The 12,385-nt window shown below is 56.2% G+C and overlaps 1 protein-coding gene across 1 annotated transcript; it reads right to left on the bottom strand.

Annotated features, from left to right (window-relative positions):
- Window positions 1-1,094: 1,094 nt before the first annotated feature.
- JKF63_03244 (uncharacterized protein) lies at window positions 1,095-10,958 on the bottom strand (the record flags this gene model as incomplete). The annotated part of the gene is made up of 1 exon (XM_067899264.1): window positions 1,095-10,958. The coding sequence occupies one exon, from the start codon at window positions 10,956-10,958 to the stop codon at window positions 1,095-1,097; it is 9,864 nt and encodes a 3,287-aa protein (XP_067756054.1).
- Between the last annotated feature and the right edge of the window lie 1,427 nt (window positions 10,959-12,385).

The following is a 12,385-nucleotide window of genomic DNA, read 5'->3' as shown; positions in this document are numbered from 1 at the left end:
GCAGAAACGCACATAACACAACGCATGATTTTGCAAAACAGCAATATACAAAGTAGAGACAGGTCCGCAGAGAAAAAATCAAAAAGAAGAAAGTGTATCCTCGGAGATGCATGGCTGTGCCGCTGAATCCCGATCCACCACAAAACGCGCTATACACAGCAACCCTCGATTGTTTCTTGTTGTTTTTTCAGTAAATAATTTGCAGGATCCAAAATAAAAAATGAGAACGATGATAGGGGGAAGAAGAATTTCTCTCGTTTTTTTCTTTTTGGGGAGTGGGTAGGTGGGGGAGGAGGGGGGGAGTGGGAGGGGGAGGTAGCGGAGGTCCGTTTCGAAACAACGCTTCGCACTGGTCTTTTTCCCTCCACACCACCGACCACCACATCAGCCATTTATGCAGATATGGAAAACAAAACAGCATCCGTCATTGATTTGTACATTGAGACACACACAAAAACAGACACACATACGCAAGCTTAAGAGGAAATCATGGCCATGACAACCGACCGTGTTTTCCTCAGTCGCCCCACTGCTCGAATGAGAATTGGGGGGGGGAGGTGTCGAGGAGAATCCGAACACCCGTAAAATGAGGGCGTTAACCGCCCGCCCCCCGCCTCCCCCCCCTCCCCCGCCAAAAAAAAAAGATAAGCTTTTAAATCTTTTCGTCCAACCCTTTTTGTGTACTGGAAGACCATCGAGTTGTAGAGCGGGTTTGAACGGCATTAAGTTTATTACAGTGGACAAGAATGAAGAGGGATGCTAACGGGCTCATGAATGAGAGATGGTGGTGGTGGTGACCCCCCCGCCCCTCTTACACCCCACACCCTGCGCGCAGGCGCCGAGGCAAGTGACACGCGGTTGTGTGCCGGTGGGAGAAGGGTCCTGGCTGCGCGGCCTGCAAACCACATGACCGGAATAGACGAAGGCAGGCACAGCGCTGGAGGACCCCCCTCTATCGACAGGTGTCACTGCGGGAAACAGCTCAGACGACCTTGTCCCAAAGCGGTGTCACACACGGCGACACACCACTCGACGTGGGGGAGGGGGACCGTTTCGACCCGCTCAAGTGGGGGCAGGTCACCGCCACATCGCGCTCATGTTTTCTTTGAAGCCGGTGGTTCACGTTGCGCGTTCTTACTACTCGAAGCAGAGGATCGGCGGCGGCTGAGCGGCGCGGCTGGACCGGTGGTAGGGTTTTTTCGGGATTGCGTCGAGCTCTTTCTTCTTCCCTGCGTGTCCTCGTCGCTCTTGAGGGCAGAGAATGAGACTGACCCTTTCCGCTTTTTCGTGCTTCGCGTGCCCTTGGCAGTCTCGAAGCCGAACGCTTCGGGGGTGAGTTGGGAAAAGAGGGCACCTATGTGCTCGGTTGTGAAGGTGGGGCTCTTTGTGTTTACTGGGGTGCGCTGAAGCGGTTCGTCAACCTCGGAAGTTCGGTGGCTCCCCTTGTCGTCGCTACTGGTGAGCCTATCGTCGCTCTTTTTGCTCACATTTGAAGTTCGGTGGCCCTGTAAAGAAGCGCGCCATGCGCGTTTGCCAGTCTCCGCGGCGGCGCATGCCCTTAGATCTTTAGCAATTAGCTCGTGCAAGTCGTCGAGCACCTCCTCTACAGAGGTGGTGTAAGAGAGCGGTTGATGCGCCGCGGCGTAAGCCTCGAAGCTCATGCTGCCCTTCTCGTTGCCGCTTGCCTCGTTTTTCGTGCTCGAACTACGCGGCAAAACGGTGTAGAAGCGGTGCGATGTGTCGTTGCCGCCGCCACCAGCGGCAGCAGCGATTGTGTGCAACTCATAAAGGGCGTGCTGGTCTGAGTGGCTCAAGCCACCAAAGTGCGCGTCGAGTACGACTACACAGAGGAACGGCTTCATTGGGTGCGGGGGACGGAGCAACTGCTGCAGCTGGGAGGTGCAGGTGGAGATGGTTGGCACGAAGCTGTATTTTGAGAGAGGTGCTTTGGCAAGGATTCCAGTGATTGCCTGGCCAATGGCGTCTGCGTTTCCACCTGTCTCGGCGTTTGTGAAGACGTGAACAAGTACCTGCCTTGGGTCAGAGGTAGACATGCTGTTCACCGTTTTCTGGCGGGATCGAATTCCTTTTGTCGGTTCTGGCTTTGACGGCTTTCGTGAGCCCGTCGAGATGTTAGAGGCGCGGCGGCTGTTGGCACTCGTTGCGCGTGGTCCAGTCGAGCTGGTACGCTTGCGCGGTGCCGTGGCACCGCTGACGTCAACGGGCTTCTCAACATCGCTCGTTGTGCCTACGATAGCGTGCATGGGTGACGTAGTGCGGGCCTCTTGTTTGCGGGCACCGACAGCAGCCTTCGCCTTGCCAGTCTCGGTACTGGCAGCACGGAGTGCACGCCCCGCAGGCCCTGACATCACCGCCGCGAAATCCGCAATGGAGCGGGAGTACAAATTGACGAGTTCTCGGTGAAGCGAGCGCATGCTGCCCGAGACCGTCTCCATGTTTTGATGTGCCTCCTCGACCGCATTGTTCAAGTCACGCAGCTCCCGCTCGAGGCTTGCCTGCTCGACCTGGTAGTCCTTTGCGCGGCTCGCTCGCGTACCACGCTGGAAAGCCGGAGAGAATTGGTTCCGGATGATGTTGCCGACCGACTTGAGTCGCACCTCAGTCGGTATCTCCACCGCCCCTTGATCCATGGGAGACGAGATGTGATTGTCTTGCAGCGTCCCTGTCGCCGTTGGGGCGACTAGCAAACCGATCGTCTCGTTATCGAAGATGTCGTTATCCCGGACCACCGACTCCGAGTCGTCATCCATGCACACCCCCGTGCTGTTGTCGTACACGTTGCATTGCTTGATCACGGGAGAAATGCTGGTGGACCCGCTTTTGAGGGACGGTGTGATCCGAATACCGTTTTTGCAGTGCGACACGGTGTTTCCGTCAAAGACGCCGGCGGTGGTGATGAGGAGGCCATCCTCGGTGCAGCCTATAACGGTGTTTCGGGCGCAGAGGAGCTCCAGCGCGTCGCGCTTGTGTGATGGGACCGCGTTGATACCTTTATAGAGAGACGCGGGTTGCGCGAAGAAACCAATAGCAGCCCTCACGATCGTATTATCCGCCATCTGACCGCCGTAGGCCAACACACCACATTCCACAGTGTCGAGCACGCGGTTTTTCTTGACATCTGTGCGGTTAAAAGGGGCTAATAGCAATCCCGTCAGGCACTGGAAGACGCAGTTCAGCGTCACAATACCCTCCGCGCCAGGCAGGCATTGCACCCCTACTTTCCGATGCGCAATTGTATTCCGCTCCACAACGATGCGACCGCCTTCCTGAATGACGACCCCAGGAGCCGCAACATTGTCAGCACCCGGTAAGTCGAGCGCGGACTCGGAGAAGGGAGCATCATGGACTTCCGATAGGGCCACGAAGTTGTTCTGCGTGAAACAAGCCAGACCGCCCACTTTTCCCACCACAGTGCCACTAAAGACGTTGTTGCGAAACGTTGCGCAACCGCCCTCCATCGCTACAACGTCGCCACAGCCGTCCGCCGTGGCGCTCTCGGCGAAGACGCAGTGCTCTATGACTGTGGTGACAGCCATGCTGAGTGCGCTGTTCACCTCGGCGGCAGCGTCGCTCGCTGTGCGAGCCTCAACGGTCTTTTTGAGACCGCCATCACTATTCCATGCTGCGCCCTTGGAGCCGCGTACCAGCACACCGCAAACCTGATGCTTCGCAAAAAGGCAATCCTTGAGGTGTGTCTTGGGTTCTGTTAGCACACCGACCGCACTCGTAGCATCTCGTATGGCGTCGACACCGATGTCGTTGTTCACAAAGCCGCAGGCGTCTACTACTGTCTCGGTGAACGGGCCGAAGCGCAGTCCCGCAGGTAGCCGATCTTGACTCGTGACGCCGAGGACGCGGGCGTTCTCGGGCAACAATGAAAAGGAGAGTTTCCGGCGCTTTAGCAGAATTGTCTCCTTAGGGGAGTGCGCTGGTGACCTCGTCTCTGTCGCGGTGGGCCGTGGTGGTGGTGGTGGGTGGCCTGCCAGCGTCGCAGACGATTTCTCTGCGTGGCTATCCCGCCTTTGTTCACAAAAAACACAGTGGTGGACGAGCGCCCCAGTTCCTTTCCCCACCACCTCCAACCCCGCACGTGTGTTGTTGTCAAAGAGGTTGCGCTCAAACTTCGGGAAAGCGCCGTTGCAGACCACGACACCAACGTAGTTGAACGTGAAGCGATTCTCAAGGAGGGTGACGAGGGGGTTGGAGCGTGTGTGCACCTCCCCCGACCCCTTTTTACCAACAAGGACGACTGGGATGTAGTTGCCAGAGAAGACATTGCCCTGGACATCGGCCCCACTGCCGGAGCTGTCGCTTGCCGCGTACAGGGCCGTCCCTCCTTCCATGTGCCCACTAAACTCGTTTCGGTACACCAACGGCGTCCTCTCAGTGGTGGCCTCGAGCAGGATAGACGAGTCCTTGGCTGCTCTAAAGGTGTTGTGAAATATGCACGTTCGCAGTGTGGTCAAGCACGTCGCCGGCGACGTCGCGAGGCTAAGCCGGGGCTCCTGTGATACACGGATACCTACACCATTGCTGTCAAAGAGGTTTCCCTTTCCAATTGTTACATATGCCAAATGTCCCTCCAGAAGGAGTGCTTCGTCTTCGATGTTCGCAAAGGTGTTGCGCTGGAAACGGACACAGTGCGGTCCGAGGTAGCCGCATAGCCGGACTCCCTTTTTCGAATCGTGTATTTTGTTCTCATCCCACAATAGCACCCCAGGTGGAGGCTGCTGAAGGAGGCTCGCCACCACAGGGACGGCAATGAGGACCTCAGAGGCGTAGCTCGACTCCAATGAGGACGCACACGTATCTAACTGCATAAGCGTTCGGTCGCCGTCACTTGTCACGGCAACATAGCGCGACGTCACGTAGACCTGTGTTTCACCATTGCAAAAGAGATCATTCTTTTGGAATAGAGCATGACCCACCTTCTGCTTCAACACGTATACACCAAACGACAGGGTTCCAGTCATCTGCGTCAAGTCCTTCCCCACAATCACGCTGGTGCGAATATCTTTGTACGGTGTTGCAATCATTTCATTCAGCGCACTGCGACTCGACACCCAGGTCCCACAATTTACATCCGCCACGTGCACGGCGTACACGCCGTGGCGACGATTCTGCATAACAGTGTTTCTCTCCACAACAATCGTGAAGTCGAGGGGGTTGTATTCGCAGTCAATGGCATTCGTGTCGTGCGACAAGACGGTATAGGAAGTGGCCGCCGCCGCCGCCTGGAACGCGTCGTTCGCCGGGGTCGTGTGGGCTGGGAACAAAGCAAGCATGTTCTCCTTCGAAAGGCTGGACCGCGCGTGTACATCTTTCCAGGCTAGTGAGAGCGAACCAGACTTGTTCATGTTTTCTCCATTGAGGTAGGGACTCGTGCCATTGGCTGAGCTGGCAGAGCCCGCTGCCTGGATAGACATGGAGCACGCCTGTAACGCATGGAATACCTCGACGTGCACGCCATCCGTATTCTCACGAATTTCGTTGTCGGCGATGTGGGCATGGTTGGAGGTGTCTGCGCGGTGTTTCTTCTCCTCCGCACGTGGGCAACTCGGCGAGGCAGAGGAGAGGCTGTGGTGCAATAACGACGCGTAGCTGGTTTCGAGACTTTCAAACGATGTCGAGGCTGCGATTTGGAAGGCCGCCCAGATGCCGTTGGCGCAGAGCATCTGTGGAGTGAAGAGGACACCAGGCTCCTCAGAGGCGAGAGGTGGTGCCTCGCGTTGGACTGCAAAAATGTCCACCGTCGCACTACTGGAGGCCTCTGGTGTTGGTTTGGCAGTACCTGGTGTTGCAGTCGTGACGTTCCCTTTGGTGTTCACAGTTGAATCTGTCCCCATGTCAAACCACTTGTGCAGAAGCGAGTGGTGCCGTAGCACGCCCTTCGTGATCAGCACACCGCTATTCCTGTGCTTGCGGATTCGGTTTGCCTGGATTGTCACACGACTCCCCACCTCTACCCAGACCCCGATGCCGCCGTCAGCTGTGGAGACGTCTGCATACTCCGGCAACGCTAAGCCGCCCAGCAACCGCTTACTCGACGCCGCCGTCTCCCCCGTGCTGAGAGAGGACGCTCCCTCCTTCAAGTCGACAAGCGCTGACGGGGTGCTGCCGCTGGCTAGCGTTAAGCCAGCAGAGGAGGCCGCGACGAGCTCAGCGAGATAGCGGAGAGCATCCGTCATGGTGAAGGCGTGAACCTCAGTGAGGCGGGTCATCTGCTCGTATGCGCGGTGGCACGCGCTAATGGGCTTCGTTTCCGCAGCGGCGGCGGTGTCCACGGGCTCCTCCGCTGGTCTTACCACCGATTGAGATAAAAACGACTTGGAAAAGATACAGTCCTGGAAGCTACGCGGTGTGTGTTGGCTGTTCTCTGGGCGACACCAACCGTTGTTCGACTCGATGTTGCCTTTTGCAATGTACCCCTTCGCCCCGTTCGCTGCGTAGACGCCAGCCACGCCATTCTCACAAATGTCGTTTCCGTACGCCGAGACGGCTGAACCGAAGCGAAGAAGAAGGCCAAAGAACGTGTTGTGGTGGATCTTGTTGCGTTCAAGATACGGATGGCAGCCGTAACCGGCACCAAAACCGATGCTGCATTCTGTAATGACGTTCTCGACGAGGCTCACCTGCTTCAGCTGCCGTTGTCGTCGATGCTCGTCGTTGTCGAGGATTTGTGATGTGCCCAACAAAATCTCGTACCCGCCGTACGCATTCTTTACTAGTTTGTCGGTGGACGGTTTCATCTCCGCGTGCGCCTTGTCGAGCGCGGAGAAGTCCCAGTGATCAAATCGGTCGTGGTAGACACCCATAACACGATTTCGCCGAATCACGTTTTTCGTGAAGGAGGCGCAGAGCTTATCACCTCGTGCAGCTACTGTCGCACCCAAAGCCCCGAGAAATGGCGCGGGGGGATCGTGCAGCGGCTCCTCAGCCAAGCTGTCCACGAAGGACGCTTCAGCAAATCCCTTGTTGGAATCGCAGCCGGTTAGAATGAGAGGTGACCGCAATGTGCAACCCGAGATGACGCTAAGTAGCAGAACGCCGTGCAGTTCGTTTTCCTCGATGGTGTTTTCTTTGAACACCGGTGTGGAGGTGAGGATGCGCGCATTGATCATTTCCTCGTAGGAAATGTGGAATGGAGAGGTCGGGCCGCAAAATACGACGACGCCGTTGGTGCAATGCCGGATTGTACTGTGGGAAAATACGCCTCGGCCACTCACATCAACCAAGACTCCGCTGAATCCGCAATTCTCGATGCGGTTCGCGTCGGTGAAGTTGGGGTGGGCCATGTCGGAGACGTAAATTCCCGAGTAGGTGCAGTGATGAACATGGTTGGCTGTGTAGCAGCCGTGGCCGCCGCTGGCAAAGCCGAAGCCGTCCGCGCATGTGTGAATCTCATTTTTGCTCATTGAGTGAAGGGTGGAGTCGTGCATCACACACACGCCGTAGGGGGCGTTGAATATCGTGTTTTGCGTGATCGTGGTTTCGTTCTTGTCGCCGTCAAAGTGATCGAGGAAGACGTTTGCCTCGTCGTGGTCGTGGATAGTGTTTGCGCGAATGAGCATAACCGATTGCAGCTTTCCGAAAGAGTACTCCGGCTGCGTTACGAGTAGCGGCTTGATGACAGAGGCATTGCTTCCAGCGACAAAGTCCGTCTTGAGCAGCGCCTGCGCACGCGCCGCAGAGTACGTAGTATCGCCACGCACACCGTACGCGTTATTCTTGAAGATGTCGTTCTGCTCCAGCGTAGCGTTAGGAAGGGTATCCAGTAGAACACCACCACGGTGGTTTTTGGTGATGATGTTGTCACGTATGACGCTCACCGCGGAGCGCGCCATGCTCGCCTGCCGCTGCTCAGAGGTGTCCGCAATACTGCGCAGGCGACTTTTGTCCCTTGTTGCACGAGGTAAAGTGGAGCGACTCATATCTGCTTGTGATGTGCTTGTTCGCATCGTCTGTGGCGCGTCCTCGCTGTCCACGTCCACACCATCACGATACGCCGAGTCGACTTCGATGACGGCCACGCCCGTCGACGAGCCCAGGTGTACCCCAATATCGTTCTGCCTTAATTCATTCTTCTCAAACAGGCCGACGCTGTCTGGGGTGATTTGCAGCCCGCTCATATGACAACCCGTAACTTTGTTGTCTGAGAAGACTGGGTCTGCCTGCCGCTGCGCCAGCACACCGGTCCCATAACAGTCCTGGATGACATTGTGCATAAGCATGCCCTTGCCGCCGTCTGACACGAGCACGCCGACCACCTCGCGGGAAATTGTGTTGTCCCGAAACGTCGGATTCGAGCCTTCGCGGATAAACACACCACACTGGGAGTTTCCCCGGATGGTATTGCGCAAGAAGCTGCCGCCGGAGCTGCGTGCACAGACGATTCCGCAGCCGGAGTGCGAGGCAGCGATGAGATTGCGGAGAAACTCTGGCTGGGCATGCGCACCGGTCACCAGCACATTGGCAACTGCATTCGTTGCAATGGTGTTACGCTCGAAGAAGCCGTTCCCCTCATTACACACCACCACGCCTCCCTGCGAGCTACCCTCGATGCGATTGGCGCGAAACACAGAAGAGGCGCCCTCCATCACGAGAACATTCGGCCCAGAGTTCTTGAGGATTCGGTTGCCCACGAACACGCCGAGCGCGTTATCGCACGCACACACACCCGCGCGCGTGTTGGCGGTGACATCGTTGTCCTGCACGTAAGGGTCAGCATCCAGCTCGACAAGGAAACCATAGTCGTTGGCGCTGACAGTATTCGAGAGGACAGTACAGCGGCTGCATGAGGCGATGTGTATACCGGTGCCTGAGGAGGAGGTGATACCGTTATGCGTGATGAAGGCGTCAGAACTCCCGGTACAACTGAGCTGGGCATGCAGGTTGGCTGTGAAACTGTTGAAGATGATTGTCGGCTTGCTGCCGTCGGCGACAGATATGCCGCCTTTGCGGTTTTGCGATATGAGGTTGGCACAGATAAGGGGATCGCTGTGTTTGTCCATGTGAACGCCAACCCCAACGTGCGCAGTGATGATATTTCCTGCAATCACACCTCGGCTCATGTTGGTGAGGTGGATACCGTTCCGCTTCCCGCTCGTGATCTCATTGCCTATGATGAGGGGATTCGCGAAGTTCGCCACAAGAATGCTGGCGCCGCGCGAACGGAGGAAGTGGCAGCCTGTGATGAGGGGGTGTGCTGAGCAGTCCACGATGATCGCGAATGTTCCACAGTCCTCGAAGACGCAATCCTCCACCAGACCGTATCCTTGGCGCCCGAATCGAATCGCGCAGACATCGCAGTTGGAGAATTTTGTGTTTATGATGTCGACTCCCTTGTTTCCGCGCAGGTGCAGCATCTCCGACTCCACTGACCGGGCGTCCTTCAGCGGGTTGAGCTGCGTTCCCAGGGTATCTCTCAACAGTTCTGTAAATGGGTTTGCTGAGGTCATGCTAAGCGTACTTTTCATGGACATGGCGGCCCCGCCAGTGGCAACCTCAAAGGACGGCTGGAGACATGTAGGGTAGGCCTGCAGCGCCATGGTCACGAGTTGCTGAATATTTGACTTGAGTTTGTCCAGCGTATACCATTTACCCTCCATGCAGACAAGATGTGGTGTGGTTGGGAGTGTAGATGGCGGGAAGCAAGCCGCGTCGCGAGAACACGGCGGCGGCGTGCTGCCTTGCACTGGCGTCCAAGAGAAAGCCCGCTTCGGGTTTGGCAGTTCATCACTTATAAAGCGTTCGATGTTACTCACGGTGTAGCTGTTCGTGGCGGGGTTCACACCGGCATCGGCTGGGGTGCCAGCACCAGTTGCTGCGCCCGTTGCCGTCATGGTGGAACCCTGCTGCTGAAAGAAAGATGCTCGGTTGGTGGCGCACTGGACATCGATGCCCACGTGGCAGCGGTCTAGCAGATTGTCACCTGTGATGCGCAGCGTCTTATGGTCCTGAGAGTATCCGAAGCCTTCCTCTACAATGGCCAAGATACCGCAGCGCCGTTGGAGCCGGATGGTGTTTCCCTTCAGCTTTGCCGTGCTTGGGCCTTCAATAAGCACGCCAATTTCTCCCTCAAGAAACTCGTTCATGGCGATGGTTGGTGCGGCCCATTGGCTGAGGACGATGCAACATGCACTCATTGCGATATTTGTGCAGCCCCCGGTGGCCGCGCCACCAGCACCGCCAGCGGGCCCGTTGCTCGACGTACTTCTACTGCCATCCTCAGAGATGGAGAAGCGGCAATGTTCCACCTGAACGTGGCTGCACGATGTGTATGGGGCACTCGAGTCACGGCTGATGGAGCTGGTAGCGGCGGAGATACTAATGCCGTCGCCACCGGTGGCATTGTCGATGGTACAGTCCGTCACCATTAGTTCACCGCGGGTGTCGATATCCGCACAAAGGTTGCGGTGATTGCGTATTGTCGAGGATTTGATTGTGCCACCGCCGCTGTCTTGCACTATGATGCCGACGCCGCACCAGCTTTCCTCGACTGTGCACTCGTCGAGCGTCGCCACGGCGCTTCCGCCGATGAGGACGGAGCTGAAGAGGCAACGGTAACAAGTCGGACTGCCGGCAACAGCAAGTAAAGCGGTGTCGAGTTTGCTATTGCTCCGAGTAGAGACGACGATGCGCTCCAAGTAGACGTCAATACCGCTTGTCGCGATGGTGATGGTGGACGCGCGAGAGTTGATGCGCGGCTCCTCACCCTCGGCGGCGACCAGTTCCAGTGGCATCTGTATAGCGAAAGACTCGTGGAACTCGCCACCGGTCAACTCGATGCGATCATAGGGCCTAGCCATCGCAATGGCTTCGGCGATTGATTTTTGCGACGGGTTCTTAGCATAGGCATTGACGACGATAGTTCGAACTTTCTTTTTCTGCCATTGGCTGTACCGTTGCACAACAACAAAGCCCGCCTCTTCGTACATGTTGACCCCCCGCCACACACACACACACACACACACAGGTTACTCTCTCCGCCTCTTAGCGCTCAATTGGTATCGTCGGCGAATAGGCTCACGAGAGAGAGAGAAGAAAAACACTCCAGAAGGGCCTTATAGAAGTGCCGCCTCCTTCCTGCTTCTCCCGTATTTGTTTTTCCGCTGGGAGAGAGAGAGAGAGAGAGAGAGGGGGGGAGGGGGGGGGGTTGGCTTCGGAAGTCAAGCAAAGGATACGGTTGTCGTCGTCGTCCCCTCCCCTCCCACCCACCGCCACAGGGCACTATATGACAGCAAGACGACGGGAGGGAGGGAGGGGGGGGACTCGGAAGCAGTGTCTGTACACCGGTAGAATAAAAGCGGTGACGAAGCGGTTGAAATCCCCCGTTTGTTTTTGTCCCCTGTGTTCGAAAGACAGGCAGGAGCTCGACGGCGACACGCAGAGCAAACACAGCACTGTGTCGTGGTTACCCCCCCCCCCCCCACACACACACACACGATCCGATGCACCGCACCTACAATCAATACAATTCGCACGTGTATCAATGCAAATCTGCTCGGTGGTGAGGAGGAGCAGATTGTACAGCTATGGCAAGAGGGAGCCGGACCCCACACACGTTAAGAAGTGAAGAAGGAGCTAAAGAAAAAGTCTACAAAAACCCGACAGCACGCTTTACAAAAAAAAAAAGAGAACAGGAAGGAATGTCAGAGGTTGCGTTGTCTCTTCTACCCGAGAACACCAGCGGAAAAAAAACGTAGGAGAAAACAAAGAGAGCAGCGAGTGGCTCTCCCCTCCCCGCCCCGCCTTTGGCACCCAGAGAAGAAAAAAAAAACGGGCTACACAGACACAGGAGAAAGGCCTAGAGAAGAACCGCCCAGTCACGTAAAGAGGCAAAGAGCTTGACAAACGGCTTCACACGGAAGAGCGTTTGCTTGTTTGTTTCCACACACGTACGAACCCACACACACGCATACAATGCGCCTAGAGCACAAGAACGAGGGAGAGAATCAGACGAATTCAGGCCGTTTGAGGAAGACGTTTGCACAAACACGCACATGCAGACGCCTGGAAAAAAAAAACAGAGGGTGGGTGACAGAGCTGAAAAAAGTAAGACAGTAGACAAGGATATAGAGTCAATCAAATAAATCAGAGAGAGAGAGAGACGGGGGGTAGGGAAGAGGGAAAACGACAAGAGGTGTAATAGTTTACAAAGTGAGACGACAAAGGCTGACGTTTCAAATGGGCTGGTGAACAAAAAAAGACAAAAAGACGCCCAATTCTCTCAAACAAATTCCAAAAAAAAAGAGCCGGGTGAGGGTGATGAGAGGGGGGGGGGAATGAGGGAAGGGTGGGGAGGGGGGATCAAGGAGTTGGCACAAGTCAGCTGCCAAAATGGAAGGGAGGGCGAAGATATGGA

This window comes from Porcisia hertigi, chromosome 27, assembly GCF_017918235.1.
Source record: "Porcisia hertigi strain C119 chromosome 27, whole genome shotgun sequence".
Taxonomy (NCBI): domain Eukaryota; phylum Euglenozoa; class Kinetoplastea; order Trypanosomatida; family Trypanosomatidae; genus Porcisia; species Porcisia hertigi.
Note: the sequence above shows the minus strand (reverse complement) of the source record. Positions and strands in the feature narration are given on the sequence as shown.